Here is a 15,706-nt window from a genome sequence, read left to right on the forward strand (position 1 = left end):
TCTGTCACTTTTTGAAAATTATATAGGGGTGCGTTTCCCAAAAGCATGCCGACTATGCTCTCAAGTTCTGTCGTTTTCAGCATAGTTCAACGAGTCTGTGTTTCCCGAAACCATATAGTTCCCAGGAACATTCGCAAGCAGCATCGCAAAGTTTTGTGGTTGGAACGACAGCTCAGAAGCATTTTTTTGTTTTCATGACATGTGGACTCAATAAATCCTTATCTTGAGCAAAATAAGCAAGCTGACATTCAGTACAATCTGTATCTTTTATGTAGAATAAATGTAATATACGTCCTTTAGTTTGTAAAGAGATTTAAAGCACCGTTTTTGAAGAGTGCGTACGTGCTCTAGTAATAACTGAGAAAAATGAGAAATAGTACTCAGATGCCATGTGCGTAATTTAAAGAGAAACATCTATCATTATTTCGATCTCAAAACAGATTCATTAAAATAAGTTATTCCGTAACGTTACTCCACCACGTGCGTGACATCATTAACCGGCGTGGTTGAAAAACCACTTACGGGAAACAGTCGTGTTTAGCTAGTTGATTTCTTCATCGATGCATCGTAGGCTACTATGGTAGTGAAGCAGCGAGTTACGGGAAACGCACCCCAGAATTGTAATGAAGTTGAGCGTTATCCAGTTTTGTCCAGCTCCTCTCACTTCTGATTGGCTGTTGAGAGACGCGCTGCGCTCTGATTGGCTGGAGCTGCTCCTCTTTGTTGTGAGTGCACTATAACAGCATCCTCCCTGCATACCAGAGCAGAAAAACTCCCACTGCATCTCATCCTGCAACACTGCCAAGCGATGTAGAGATACTTCTGCTCAAAACACCTGTTTTAGATTCACGGGGGAATCTAGACTTTACCAGACTTTCTAGAGAAGGAGCATCGAAACAACTTTGCAAAGATGATTTCCGCATGTCTGGAGATTATTGGACTTGGCTTGAGTGTCATCGGGACCCTTTTGGTGATGGTGGCTTGCGGGTTGCCCATGTGGAAAGTGTCCGCCTTCATCGAGGGCAACATTGTGGTGGCGCAAACCATCTGGGACGGGTTGTGGATGTCCTGTGTGGTTCAGAGCACTGGTCAGATGCAGTGTAAAATGCACGACTCTTTCCTGGCGCTGACCACTGACCTCCAGACTGCTCGGGCTCTGACGGTCATCTCAGCTGTCTTGGGTGTCCTGGCTCTCATGATAACCATCGCCGGCGCTCAGTGCACCAACTGCATCAGTAAAGAGTCCATCAAGGCCAAAGTAGTCAACGTCGGAGGGGTGATATACATCATCGCGGGCTTGTTTGTGTTGGTGCCTCTGTGCTGGATGGCCAATAACATCATCTCAGAATTCTACAACCCTCAAGTTCCTTATTCAAAGAAGAGAGAAATCGGAGCTGCGCTCTACATCGGATGGGCAGCATCTGCCATGCTTTTTTTCGGAGGAGCAATTCTCTGTTTCTCACGTCCACAAGATGAAAAATCCTCGTATCCCCTCAAATATGTTCCTCCACCTACAAAAAGCACATCTGTCAATGGGGACTATGATAAACGAAACTACGTGTGATCACCTCAACCATTAACCATGGACTAGTGGCTCTGCGCATTTGGACTTTCAAGGCTGTAAAGCTGTTTAGTATTTGGTTTGTTCACCAATAACAATTCTTTTAAATGAACATGCAGTGTGAGAAATATTTTTTTTAATTACAAATATTCCATAATCATTAAAGCTGCATGTCATGATACAAAGAAATGTTGATTAAAATAGTTTTTAAACTGCAGGACAGTGAGGACACTGTCAACATCCATTTACATGCAACAGGTCTTGTACCAAAGTAGATGCAAACATTCAGATAATGGAATAACAGAATGTATTAACATGTTTGAGTATGTTTATCTCTCATTTGCTCTGTTAACAATTTGTCATGGTAATAATGAATTAGATATACACGTGGGGAGGGGGGGGGGGGGGGTTGGGGGGGGATGGGGTTGGGGTGTTGAAAGGAGGGTCTATATTTCTTGTTTTTGTTCTGCTTTACGATACTGCAGTAATTAGACATGGCCTGTGCTTCAATAAGACACTGAATAATGCCTATTGTTCTGCTTATAAACTCCAGGCTGCAGCTTTTAAACAAGACGGTTTTGATAATCTAAACCTCCTGAGTGAATATGCTCAGATTCACTGAAAAAAGGTTTCATACAATTTTGTACAAAGTAATAAATAAAAAAGTGTTTTGTTAATAATGTGCCCTGTTGCATAATTTTGCTGGTACATGAATGATGCATGCTTCATATCCTTGAAGTGTCTGAAGTGTACAGTTTAATAATAAAAAAAACAGTAATGTCATTTTGTTTTGGGATTTTTTGTTTCTGATAAAAAAATAAATAAAAAAAAACATTCCCAGCTTGTGTTTAAATACAGTTAAATTTAATAAGTATACTAAAAGGTACAGAGCCCCTAATGGGACATGGTGATGGAAAAAAATATGAGATGGGAGGAAAAAATGTATTTAAATGCTTTTGCCTAAATGTTTGCGTTCCCCCGAGAAACTTTGCGTTTGCTCCCTAAATGTTTGTTCGCTCCGAGAAACTTTGCATTCGCTCCCTAAATGTTTGGGTTCCTCCGAGAAACTTTGCGTTCGCGCCCTAAATGTTTGCGTTCCTCCGAGAAACTTTGCGTTCGCTCCCTAAATGTTTGCGTTTGCTCCGAGAAACTTTGCGTTCGCTCCCAAAATGTTTGCGTTTGCTCCGAGAAACTTTGCGTTCGCTCCCAAAATGTTTGCGTTTGCTCCGAGAAACTTTGCGTTCGCTCCCAAAATGTTTGCGTTCCTCCGAGAAACTTTGCGTTTGCTCCCAAAATGTTTGCGTTTGCTCCGAGAAACTTTGCGTTTGCTCCCTAAATGTTTACGTTTGCTCCGAGAAACTTTGCGTTCGCGCCCAAAATGTTTGCGTTTGCTCCGAGAAACTTTGCGTTCGCGCCCAAAATGTTTGCGTTTGCTCCGAGAAACTTTGCGTTTGCTCCCTAAATGTTTACGTTTGCTCCGAGAAACTTTGCGTTCGCTCCCTAAATGTTTGCGTTTGCTCCGAGAAACTTTGCGTTCGCTCCCAAAATGTTTGCATTCCTCCGAGAAACTTTGCGTTCCCGCCCAAAATGTTTGCGTTCCTCCGAGAAACTTTGCGTTTGCTCCCTAAATGTTTACGTTTTCTCCGAGAAACTTTGCGTTCGCGCCCAAAATGTTTGCGTTTGCTCCGAGAAACTTTGCGTTCGCTCCCTAAATGTTTGCGTTTGCTCCGAGAAACTTTGTGTTCACTCCCTAAATGTTTGCGTTTGCTCCGAGAAACTTTGCGTTCGCGCCCAAAATGTTTGCGTTTGCTCCGAGAAACTTTGCGTTCGCGCCCAAAATGTTTGCGTTTGCTCCCTAAATGTTTACGTTTGCTCCGAGAAACTTTGCGTTCGCGCCCAAAATGTTTGCGTTTGCTCCGAGAAACTTTGCGTTCGCGCCCAAAATGTTTGCGTTTGCTCCGAGAAACTTTGCGTTCGCTCCCTAAATGTTTGTGTTCCCCCAAGAAACTATTACAAGAATTTACCATGTCCTTTTAGGGGCTCTATACGTAAAATATCATAACATTTATTCCTTTTGTGAATGTTTTGCTTTGAATAATGTGCTTTTGCTATCTTTCTTTTAAAAAAAAATTTTTTAAATACATTTTTAATGTGTTTATCTTAAGTGTCTAATACTGTATATACTTTTTTGTTGGGCCACTGTAACCAGTCCAGGTTAAGTATCATCCCAGGCATTGTTATAGCGATGACAACAAAAGCCAAAGCAAGAGCCATAACCTTTATTCTCATTAAAATCATCAGCATCGTTTCTGGTCTCAGGAATTGTGGAACTTTGACCCAGTTCTGAGACCTGTGAGAAAAGCTCATATGCTCTTAACTGGCAAAAACTACACACAAAAAATGATGGCGCCTCTTCTTCCCTGATGTGCCGGTAGATTAGAGTCCAGCAGCAGGAGGGACTGAAGCCAAATCTGGTTAAGGGCTCATTTCCCCATGAGCTCAGGAAGAAGGGAGCACACAGCAGATGCAATGAGTGTTGATTATTTAAACAGGGTTTTTTCAAATGGATCTCAAACAAGTTTTTTGCGACATTCTTATTGCATTGCTGATTGCTACAGTTTGTGTGTTCATTTTTAAATCTTCAACACAAGTTCACATACATATGTTCATAACTACGGTTAAAATGTAATGATTTTTACGTTGCTTCAGTCATGGCATCCATGGTAGTGGACATGAAAAAATCTAATAGAAAATTAACTGGCACAAATCTTGTTTTTTTTAGAGTCATTTCTACATTGGAGAAGAACAAATATTATTATCAAGTAGCTAATAAAAACAGGCCTGAAGGGGTTAAAGATATAAATCATTTAATTTAGAGCCATATGCAAAAAAGAAATTTCACATAAACCTGGAAATACATTGTTTTAGGATACTGAAAACATAAAACAGGAAAGTAATTATGTAAAATGAATACAAAATATTTCATAGTCTGCTCATTTTCTTGATAACTAATCATGTGATCAAATACTAGGACTTACATTTCAGTTCAGTTTTGAAACAAAAAAAAGGCAAAACAGAAGCATTTTCGCTAATGATCTCAAGACTTTTGGAGCCCACTGAAAATTGTCGATAATTTCAGCATTGTAATTAAATTGACCACATATTCTGTCCAAAGAAACATCTGGAACATGTGCCAGTGCATGTAAGCAGTTTCAAAATCCTTAAATTGTGTCCCATGTCATGAATAATTTACCTAGAACCAAGAGTAAAAACTAATAGGCAATTCGCTGCAGAGGAATATTTTCTGTTACAATAAAAACTTCAGGTAATTTGTAGTAATATAATATTATTATTTATTTTAAAATGCATAACAAATAGATCCAATTCATTATGTACAATCAGATATGCATTTCAATCCCCAGTGAAATCCCAGTTCTTTAGGTCCTTATGGCTGGAGCTCTAGTATGATTCAATGCAAAAGATCCAGACACTCTACTGCACTCTTGTGGCACAAACATGAAAATGCACTTTAAACAGTCTTATGTCACTCAGAATCAGATAGAGCAACATCAACACAAGCGTTCCTTCATTCAGCACTGGCCAATCACAGTAATACAGTTCTGAGATCTGTGAGCGACCAGATCAACCAATCCAGGCACTGTAACGTAACAGCAGTGTTTTGCAGAGCGAGTTGGCGTGGACATCAGCTCTCCTACTGTTGATATTCTTTGAGAACGCCGTTTGCAATGACTAATCTCTGGATCTCACTGGTGCCTTCATAGATTTCTGTGATCCGGGCGTCTCGGTAGTGTCTCTCAGCAGGCATGTCTGTGACGTAACCCATTCCGCCCAGCACCTGGATGGCCTTCGCATTTAAACAAAATACTGATGTTACTGGACCAATGATGTTTGAACGTTTCTTGCTTTAGAAATAAAAATATATACAATCAGGGCTTGACAAACTTTTTTGCTCACCAGCCACTGTGGATAGTGGTTTTCTTAACTTACTAGACACTCAGCATTATCACTGGCCACAGTTTTGACATCGATACCAAGGGGAAAGACTGCCATATAGATATTTTTAATATTACCTCATAAGTTGGCAGCAGGAATATTAGGCTGCTGTCACTTTAAGATCTAATGCACGGATCCATAATATTGTTACACATACGTTTTCTTTCTCAACTGTTCATGTTCACTTAAAACATAACTGACTGTGTTAACATGAAAACTCGCCAAGACCAGCATTTTTTTACTTTAAACAGAATAAACAGCGAAAAAGAAGTCAATTTCGTTTTGAGAGGCGGCTTTATGTGCCGCACTTTGGGTGAGAGCACAAAATACGCACAATCCCACGTCAAAATTCAAGCCCTGTATCACCAACAAAAAGAAACGAGTGAGTGAGGGGAGACGGGTTTGTGTGTCTGTCGGAGAGATGAGAGAGAGAGAAAGCGCTGCTGGTATCGTGTATCTATTCTTCAGAGAATGAGTATTGGAAGCGTTTCAGATATTTCAGTATTGATATATGTAGCAAACAATCGATATTTTTGGCAACACTACATTGCACTTAGTTTATTATTTCAGATGCCTTTTTAAAAGACTACATTTGAAAAATGTATATTATATTTAAACTCAACCCGCCAAAGTGGCTAGTAGGAGTGACTGTGTTACACGCCACTGCTGAAATACACACGCATTTGGCGGGTGTTAATGTCAAGCCCTGTATACAATTAACAACATTTCTGTATGATCACCTGATGGGAGACAAAGGTAGCAGCTTCAGATGCAGCCAGTTTAGCCATGGCAGCTTCCTGGAGAACAAAGAAACACACATACAGTACATATTTATAAGCTAGATTTTTAACACTGTCTACTAGGGGGTTTCTTATGCAGTCTATGTAGTATATGCAAGTATAAACTCTCAGTTAGCACATTTACCATGAATTTTACAATAGTTTTTTTTATGAGAAGACACACTAACCTTAGTAAAAGGTTTCTTTGCATCCCGCAGCATTGCAGCTCTCCAGGTGAGAAGACGAGCGCTTTCTGTGGCCAAGGCCATGTCGGCCAGTTTAAACTGAAAGAGACATTGATAGATCATCCCAGGTGAAAGATGAAAACACTCAACTTTTCCCCTTCCTTCCTTACCTGTATTGCCTGCAGTTTTCCAATCGGAGCGCCGAAAGCCGTTCTTTTATGAGCGTAATCAGCCGCACAGTCCAGCGCTGCCTGCGCGATCCCAAGAGCCTGTGCCGCGATACCAAGCCGCCCGCTGTCCAGAGTTTGCTGTTAGAGAAGCCATTAGATGTAAAGCATCTGCATTAGATCACAAGTAAACAAAGCAAAGAGAATGCAAATGTGAAAGTGCTTTATAGAGCTGTGCGATTCTGGATAAACTGAGAATCACGGGTTTTTTTGTTTAAAACAGAGATTACGATTTTCCCGCAATTCTGAACAGATAACTAAACAAAATAATCTGTAATTTACTAGAGGTTCTGGTGAAATGTTAATTACAGCAGTTTCTTTAAAATGTATAATTTATCCGAATTAATTTTTTTTAATGTTTTTTTTTTTTTAATGAATGATTCAATGCCTCACTCTAAAATACATCACTTGTTTTATTTGAACATACTCTTGAATGAATGATTCAATGTCAAATAAATGTTTTAACAGTCACTTGTCGTCACCTACTGGCGTAATAATGTAATTAATACAATTGTTATTTGAAGCGCTATGTTACTTTCTAAAGGGGATTTGCTCTATTTTGATCGCTTCAGTAGACATCAGTGTTTATATCCGAACTATAAACTTTTATCCCAGTTCTTCTGTGACGATATGAATATTTGTAACACAGAAATAACTGTATGGTTGAAAAGACTGTTTGTGAAGTTGTAGTACACATGACATGATACACATTTAGGAATGAAATCGCAGTTCTTTCAACGATTAATCATGCAGCTCTAGTGCTTTAGTTTTATAACTTGCCTAAAATTAAATGGTTTTATTTACAGTAACTTTTAGAAGCATTTTAAGTGAGCTTGAATCATTTTTACATATAGGAGAAAAATACTGGCATGACAACAGCATGTTAAAATCATACCATTGCAATTTTAAAGCCCATTCCTCGCTCTCCCAGCATGTTGCCGAGTGGGACGCGGCAGTCTTCCAGAATGATATTGGCAGTGGATGAAGCTCGAATTCCCAGTTTGTCTTCTTTCTTCCCTAAAGACAACCCCGGATGAGGCATCGGCACTAGGAAGGCACTAATTCCCTGTTTTTTTTTATGTAGAATAAAAAAACATGACTATGCTGAAATAATTATAAATATATTTCTTATTTGAACATTTCCCCTATTCACCCCTTGAATACCAAATCAAATCAAATGGCTATTCACATTTTTCTGAAATTTAAAAAAACATTAATTACAATTATACTGTATAATCAATCTTTTCCAAATTGGTTCATTCATCATTGCAACTAGCACCTTGTGTTTTAGGCTCTTGTCGGTTGTGGCAAACACGACGGTGGCGGAGGCGTCCCAGCAGTTGGTTATCCAGGCTTTGGTTCCGTTCAGAATCCACTCGTCTCCCTCCTGCCGTGCCAGTGTTGATGCTGCACCTGCATCGCTGCCGTTTCCTTTATAGCAAAAAAACAAACAAAAACATTTTATACCACACAAAGTTGAAATCACTGATGTTACTGATGTAAACACGTCAACTCTATGGATCCATAGTGTCTGACATTGCACCTGTGTTTTTCAGAGCTCACGGAAATGCAGTCGTGTTTACCTGGTTCACTCAGAGCGAAACAGCCCACTTTTTCCCCCGTGGTGAAGGGCGTAATCCACTGCTTTTTCTGTTCTTCTGTGCCAAATTTCAGAATTGGACCCAGGTACAGTGACTAAAAACAAATATTTGCTAAATATATGTTGTTAGCAGTGACATTTTTAAAACTGAAAATATATTTTGTTTGAACTTTGTTTTTAAGTGACAAAATATAACAATCCATCCCCCATAATATGTTTTGCAATTACACAAAATGAATTTAAAGATTGGAATTGTATTTTTAGCAGTATATTTTTTGGCTCATTTTGAAATATATTACATGTGTTTGTTGTTTAACCAAGAACCTTTAATGTTAAGAAAAAAACCACATCATTTTTCACATTTTTTACATTATTGCAGCACCTCTCTTCCCAGCTCTGTTTAGTTCCTGTCAGTGATGCGCGGTCTGATCCAAAATGAGCGGGCGGTTACCCGCGGTTACTAGTCATCCAAAAATATTTTTAATGATATTCGGGTCGCGGTCGGTCGGGTCGTTTGAAATAAAGATGTCAATTAAACCTTTGTAATTTATATAGTTGCTAGCCTACTAGACACAATTTTCTATGAAATACATAGGCCTACACTTTATTGGCTGAATAACTGGCACGAAGATGACGCACGAGCTCAGTCTGCAGGTAGAGATGGAGGCGGAGAGAGGAAAGATATGTAGCTGTACGATATGCGATATGAACACTCAGATCCACGAACCTAAAGAATCGCGACGCACCCCTTCCAACTCCAAGAGTTATCCTTCCCATCCAGATCCAATGCTACCACATCTTTAAATTATATAGGCTAGGCTATTATTTGAATTTTGAAGTTAACATTATAAAATACATAGACCAACACAACAAAACTAGTTATTTAAAATTGGGGAATTCCAGCGTTATGGACGTGATATTTGCAGTCAAAACTTGAAATAGGCCTATACATTCTCAGAAAATGCATTTAATAGCTACCAATATATTGAAACGTCTGTTTATCCATACCCCCTTAAAGGAGTCCAGACATTAGAAACATATCAGTCTACACATGCGTTTTATATTTATATGAGGGAAATAGGCTACACACGCATTCATGCGTGACAAAACAAAAATTTTACTTTTAGGAGGCAAAATATGTTTTTTTGCAATTCTGTGAATTACACTGCGCAAATCAAAAGTAATACTACCCACCGGATGAAGAAGGGTTGGCTCTCCACAGAACATAAAATATTCATTTTATTTTATTTTTCGTGTTGGCATTTATGAGAAAAAAACATAAATGCGTTTTAAACTGTTTTAAAACTTTCACAGAGACCTCAAACAGAAGACACAAAGCCTTTCTTTAAAGTGAATTTCGATTTGTACTAATTGCATCTTATTTTTAATCAATGTTTTATCAATCAATGGCCTGGATTTAATAAATAAGAAGAAAATATAGCAGACAAGATAATCACGACACGGAGGCGCCGGCGCGTGAACTGGAGCGCGTCTCATAAATTAACCGAAACTCAGCGTATAAGGTAGCCTACTTCACAGACCTGAAAAATATATCTATATTGAAATGTCTACTTGTAAACAGAACAATTCAAAACGAAAGAAATAGGACTGCTCTCTGCTTATCTGTATGAAATGTGAATTTCTCTCTGGCGCATTCACTACTGCGAAGATCGCGAGTCAGCAACGTCAACTTCATGTTTATCAAAGGGGTCATATAATGCCATTTTTGTACAAGCTAGTATGATTCTTTAGGGTCTAAATTAAAAGTTTATAACATACTTTAATTAAAAATTCTCATTAGTATTGTAAGAAAACACTTATTTTACCTGGTCAAAAACAGCTCTGTTTTCAGCACGCCGTTTCAGTGTATATGCCTTTAAATGATAATGAGCTTTGCTCACCCCGCCTCTCCTTTCTGTGTGTACACCGTTTGTAACACAATAACACAATAACCATAACGCGTTGTTCAGTATAAACGTGGGATTAAGAATTATATTGAGAACATCATACATAGAAAACATGCCGTAATGTACCCTGAGTGTAAACCTTAGACGCATTCATTGTGAAGCGTGCAGCTAGCGATTTGCAAAGATTAATATAAATATTAATATAAAGTTTAATAAAACGTTACACTCACTTCAGTTGTTCTAGAGGTTCAGCAGGAACACGATTAGCTGGTACCTATTCTTTTTTTTTTATGAGCAGCTTCTTAGCAAAACCAGGTTTATACTGACCCTCGTTTATAAAGCAGTCTGGTGAGAAATGATTCGCGCAAACATGAAAGCATTGACGTTACTCGTGGGGAATATTCCCTTCGAAAACAAACTCCGCCACTGCGTCTTCAGCGGTTCGGATTTGGGAACATTAAAATGACTGCTGTGTTCGTTATTACACCCAAGAACAGAACACCACAATCGCTTAGACGCCATTCTGCTCATAGACAGTGCTCCAGCATATCAACAATGACCGCGCCGGTCCGCGCAGACTATGATTGACAGCTTGCTCACGAGCGAGGGCGGGTCTGTGTTGAAACGATGCTGTCAATCAACAATCGTGGGAGGGGCTTCCGAGCGTGTGACGTCACAAAATCGAACGGCTCAATTTGAGACAGGGGAAAACATATAAGGAGATTAAAACAAAAACACTGGATGGATTTTTATAATTTTATGATGGTTGTGTACAGGCACTGCCAACACACATTTCAGTACAAATTAACTTGTAAAAGTGCATGTACCATTATATGACCCCTTTAATAAACAATTAGCCTACTTCTTCTACTTCTAGCGGGCGGGTTAGTTGAAAACGTCGGTCGGGTGCGGGTTGTTTATACATTTACCCGCACATCACTGGTTCCTGTCTCTATGCCTCATCCCCTATTTTTGCGTTTGCCTTGGGCGGGAATTATTTAAATGAGGAATATTGTGACGTGTTCGTTACCGGAAGAAAAATCAAAGACTACAATGGAGGCGTTTCAGGGAGTTCAGAAACAGTGGCGCTGATATAGAGAATAACTCCCGCTGGAGGCTTTGTAACTTTGCAGAGCTTTTACATGCTCAAACAGCAACATTACACACTAAAGAGAGTAGAACATTTAAAAAAGCATTTCTGGGGTTATCAGAAGCATAAGTCGTCATAGTTGGGTAAACTTCTATAGCGGTGAATGGTAGGCGAGAGCAAATATAATTTTTGTATTTGCTCTAAAAGAAAAAGAAACAGAAAAAAAATCCACGATAGCGTTTCACCGACTTTCCAAAAGAGGGAAAAAATATAGACACTGATTACAGCAGTCAGAAGAGAGAAAGGTGTCAAATTTGCTGCCACTCCCTCAGCTGTTGTATTAGAAACACCCTCACAGCAGCGGTAATTCCTTTTTTGTCTTTTACTGCCACGGTAATATAAAAGTAAAGTATTATAAATGTTTTTTTGAATGAAAATATTAAAAACTTTATTAGATTTGCAGTCAGTGAAAAGAGTTCATAGGACCCCTTGAAGTAATTATAAGTAGAAGTGATAGATAGATGCTACAATTGGTGTGAAACTTACGTCTTGAGCATTAAAAAAGTGTGTTCTATGTAGTATGAATGTGTATAGTATAAGTGAAATTCGGACGTACTACATCCACCATGTTGTCATTATCATGTGACCTACGGTATCAGTTGCGTCACTTCACTGCCATTCATAAATCCTCTCCCGTGGCCTCATGGGATAATAAAGTGTCCATCGAATGCACACTTAAGAATCTTGGCGGAAGTAGTAGGTCATCCAGGTACTTTTAGCCATGTATTCGAACAAGCTACTCGGTTTTTCAGATACTTTATAGTAGGGAAGAATGTGTCTGGTTTTGGACGTAGTAAAAGGCGACTCACATTATTCACACTGACGATTACTCCGGTCGAGGCACATCCTCTGCTGAGCTCCTCCACAGCAAGACAGTACGCGAGATAATCCATCCCAGCTCCACCCAGACTCTCTGGCACCTCTACAGCCATGACACCCATCGCTCCCAGTTCTTGAACCTACACCGGTCAAAACCACAATCATCCTCATATGCTCAAATCAAGAGGCAATGACTATTGTAGACTGTGGAGCTCCATGGCGGAGGTTTCTTTTACCTGCTTGGCTGGGAACATGTGATCTTTGTCCAGCTGGGCAGCGATGGGCGTAAGTTCCTTTTGGGCGTAGTCCCTACACGTCTGCCTCATCATCTGGTGCAGCTCTGGCAGCTCTGCCAACTGGGTCAAACAGCGAACACCATGGCCTACCGCCATGCCTAGAGCTGATGGATAAAGAAAGGGGGATGATATCAGCATGTATCATTTTTAAATGAACAATGATAAAACATCTTAAGAGAGCAATTAATGCTACATGGATTATCTTGCATCCACCTTATTTTGCCATGCAGAAATAAGATATTTTCTGTAAAGTTTTGTGATTTCTGCTTCATTAGCCACTACTATAGGTATATATATATTTATATATATGAGGCAAGGGAGTCAGTGCCTCAAAAAAAATGGATGGAAAAATTATCCAAAACAAGGCAAATATTACAAAATGTGACATTAGCTTGGTGAAATTAAAGATACATGTGTCTGTGACCAGTGTTTACCAAGCTTGATGACTTATGATCCGAAAATAATTTGACTATTAAAAAGAACAGCTGAACATCAGTTCACAAATAAAATATATTGTTTAAATTGTTACAGCCTTTAGTTATTATTTTGGATTAAGTGTAAAACTGCTTAAAACACTAACTTGATGAGAATTATACTTGGTTTTAATAAATAGAACATTAATAAAAAATGTTATGTAAACCTCCAAAATAGAATTGTATTTTTTATGTAATGTAAGGTAATATTTAACCAGGAAAATGCAACAACATTAAGTGTAACTGGTACATGTATTTATATTTGATTTATAAAAATAAAAAAAACTGTGAGGACTTTGCGCCTCATGTCAGAACACCACTGCACGCCACTGTATATGCGAATAAAATAAAAGTTTACGCGCATGCGCATAACCTGTAGAATAAAAGTAGGTGAAAGATCACGGAGAGCCTGCGCACTGTCTATAATGTTTAAAAGAGCTTTAAACTGTAGTGTTGTGCTTGTGTACGTGGTTAAATCATTTCATATAACAAATCGAAGTGCACAATATGTGATTTTTTTTAAGCCTAGACCCTGAGTGACATTTGTTATGAAATTTAAATGAAACAGTCAGCTGTCAGGGTAAAGATTAAATCCATAAATGACAATAACCATCCAAAATAACAAGAACACAGTAAACTAACATTTTATGTAATATAACCATGTTCATGCCTTATCATGGAGAAGCCATTTCAAGTGAATTTTAATAAGGTAAGCACATGATCTTATTCTATTCAATGACTTGTTGTCTTAAATTAAGTCCTAGCCGAAACAGCGTCATATACAGGATACAGGAATCATTCTATGTTAATATTTATTCAGTTTCCAAAAGAGATTCAGACAGTCAGATGTTTGTGCACTTTGATGTGCTTAGAATCATTCTGCACTGCTCCCTTTAATGAGCAACTGCAAATGCATCCAGCGGTATATTACATGCAGACAAAGTCGCTCATGAGCTGTGATGACACTGGTGTAAACATGCAGTAATAATCAGTAACTCTACTGACCTCTCCGTGCTTTGAAAAGCGCCGCCATCTTGGCTCTAATAGGTCTGCTTTCGTAACAGCAAACAGGAAGCTGTTTGTGAGCGGTCGTATCATAGAAATAATAAATACATAGACGCCCTATTGGCCGCTGCAGCGTACGTCAACGGCGCCGCCATGTTGGGGATGGCAACTTTCCCATACCTCTCATACCGGGAATTGAGAAAAATGCATGTTTTGTGCGCTGTTTGGGGCTGTACACATCGCCACACAATTGAAAACAGCTTTCGAGGAATTACCTTTCACAAGCAAGACTGAACGTTTGTTTTTGGTTGTATTTGGTCATGATTTAATTAGTAATAGTAACGTTCAGAGGATACATTTAAAAATACTACTGTTATTGTGTCACGAAATGTAGTTTAAATAGTTTTTCAGTCGACAATGTAGTTGTTTAAAGCTCAAATATGTGGTTTGTTTATAAAGATAGCACCTATTTAAAAATTTGATCTGACGTTTTCGGAGTTGTAAGATGCGCTCAGCGCTCGTCTACCCCGCCTGGAACAGCCGTACCTCGGTCAGTGCTTCTGAAGTGTTGCCGCTGACTCGGATGTCTGTAGTCTAGTGGTTAAACATGAGATATAATTCGTCTTGTGTATATCTAACGGGCGATCTTTGGTCTCATTAATCTATAAATGGTTCCCTGGCAAATCGTTTTGGCTGAGGGCAAAGTGAAGTTTCATAACTTTATATTTAGGCTATTTTAACATTGTATCCTGCTGTATGTTTGACTGAAGCTACTTCTGTTATAATGGCTACTATTACTGATCAATAAAACCTGAAATTTAACAAAAAGAGTTAAATATTAAAGTCACTATTTAACTTATTTTTTATTGTGTATATTCTGTAATTGATATTTCTTATTATATTGCTATTATTATAGTATTATTAATAAACTGCTATTATCAATATTTTTATGATTGTATTATTGTACTTATGATATTATATAATTATACTAATCATTACTATTTTATTTGCTGTATACTATTTGTTTATTTTATTGACTAAACTATTTACAATTACTTCTCACTTTATGTTATATTTACTATTTGCATTGCACTAGTTGTACCATAACGTATTATTATAAAGGATCCATCAGTTATCTTTGTTATTGCTAAAATCTGGTCAATCACAGAAAATGCTTTTTCCACAATAAGAAAACTTAAATTATATCTCAGTATGGGGGTCTTCACCATTCTTATCCAAGAATAAAAAGCCAGATACATGACAAGCCTGAGCTTAATTGACCATTCTTTATTAAAAAAAATATTTTACAAGTCTAACTATCGAGATTTTAAATATCTAGAGATGGAACTTTTTGTACACCACATACACACCACTGAAATCGGTTGATAAATGTAAAAACAGTTTGTTTCTATCCAGAAAAAACGCTGCTCCCCCGTTTACTTACATTTGATTACAGTGCAGTCTTGCCCTCAGCAAAATGGCGGACCCGTTGACGTATCGCAGCAACGTTCCAAAGCGGACAATAGGGCATCTATGTATTTATTATGTCTATGGGTCGTATCATGTGATCATTACGTTACGCCGATGTTATTATTTTAAGTTTAAAATAAATGTTTATTTGATATTATTTTATTAATGTATATGCATTCAAAATGTGTAAGTAAATTAAGTTTTCAAAGCAGTGAAATCC

General features: G+C 38.3%; 2 protein-coding genes across 2 annotated transcripts; one reads left to right on the forward strand and one right to left on the reverse strand.

Moving 5' to 3' along the window:
* The first annotated feature begins 760 nt into the window (after positions 1–760).
* On the forward strand, positions 761–1,766 carry cldn5b (claudin 5b). Its single transcript, XM_056261431.1, has one exon. It carries the CDS (start codon positions 911–913, stop codon positions 1,562–1,564), a length of 654 nt encoding a protein of 217 aa, XP_056117406.1. The 5' UTR covers positions 761–910; the 3' UTR covers positions 1,565–1,766.
* Positions 1,767–4,898: 3,132 nt separating this feature from the next.
* acads (acyl-CoA dehydrogenase short chain) lies at positions 4,899–14,103 on the reverse strand. Its single transcript, XM_056261432.1, has 10 exons — positions 14,017–14,103; positions 12,479–12,642; positions 12,233–12,382; positions 8,350–8,461; positions 8,046–8,197; positions 7,662–7,832; positions 6,710–6,847; positions 6,543–6,638; positions 6,316–6,372; positions 4,899–5,426 (listed from the first exon to the last, which is right to left on the reverse strand). The coding sequence occupies exons 1-10, from the start codon at positions 14,042–14,044 to the stop codon at positions 5,274–5,276; spliced, it is 1,221 nt and encodes a 406-aa protein (XP_056117407.1). The 5' UTR covers positions 14,045–14,103; the 3' UTR covers positions 4,899–5,273.
* Positions 14,104–15,706: the final 1,603 nt, after the last annotated feature.

This window comes from Rhinichthys klamathensis, unplaced genomic scaffold (genome assembly GCF_029890125.1).
Source record: "Rhinichthys klamathensis goyatoka isolate OS25496 unplaced genomic scaffold, OSU_Roscu_1.1 h1tg000183l_1, whole genome shotgun sequence".
Taxonomy (NCBI): Eukaryota; Metazoa; Chordata; class Actinopteri; order Cypriniformes; family Leuciscidae; genus Rhinichthys; species Rhinichthys klamathensis.

Bases quoted from the DNA above. Each gene is read 5' to 3' on its own strand.
- cldn5b (XM_056261431.1), top strand. From the start codon at position 911: ATGATTTCCGCATGTCTGGAGATTATTGGACTTGGCTTGAGTGTCATC.
- acads (XM_056261432.1), bottom strand. From the start codon at position 14,044: ATGGCGGCGCTTTTCAAAGCACGGAGAG. The intron at 12,383-12,478 runs GTAAAAGAAACC...TGACCGGTGTAG, and splicing joins ACATGTTCCCAGCCAAGCAG to GTTCAAGAACTGGGAGCGAT. The intron at 6,373-6,542 runs GTTAGTGTGTCT...TTTGTTCTCCAG, and splicing joins CAAAGAAACCTTTTACTAAG to GAAGCTGCCATGGCTAAACT.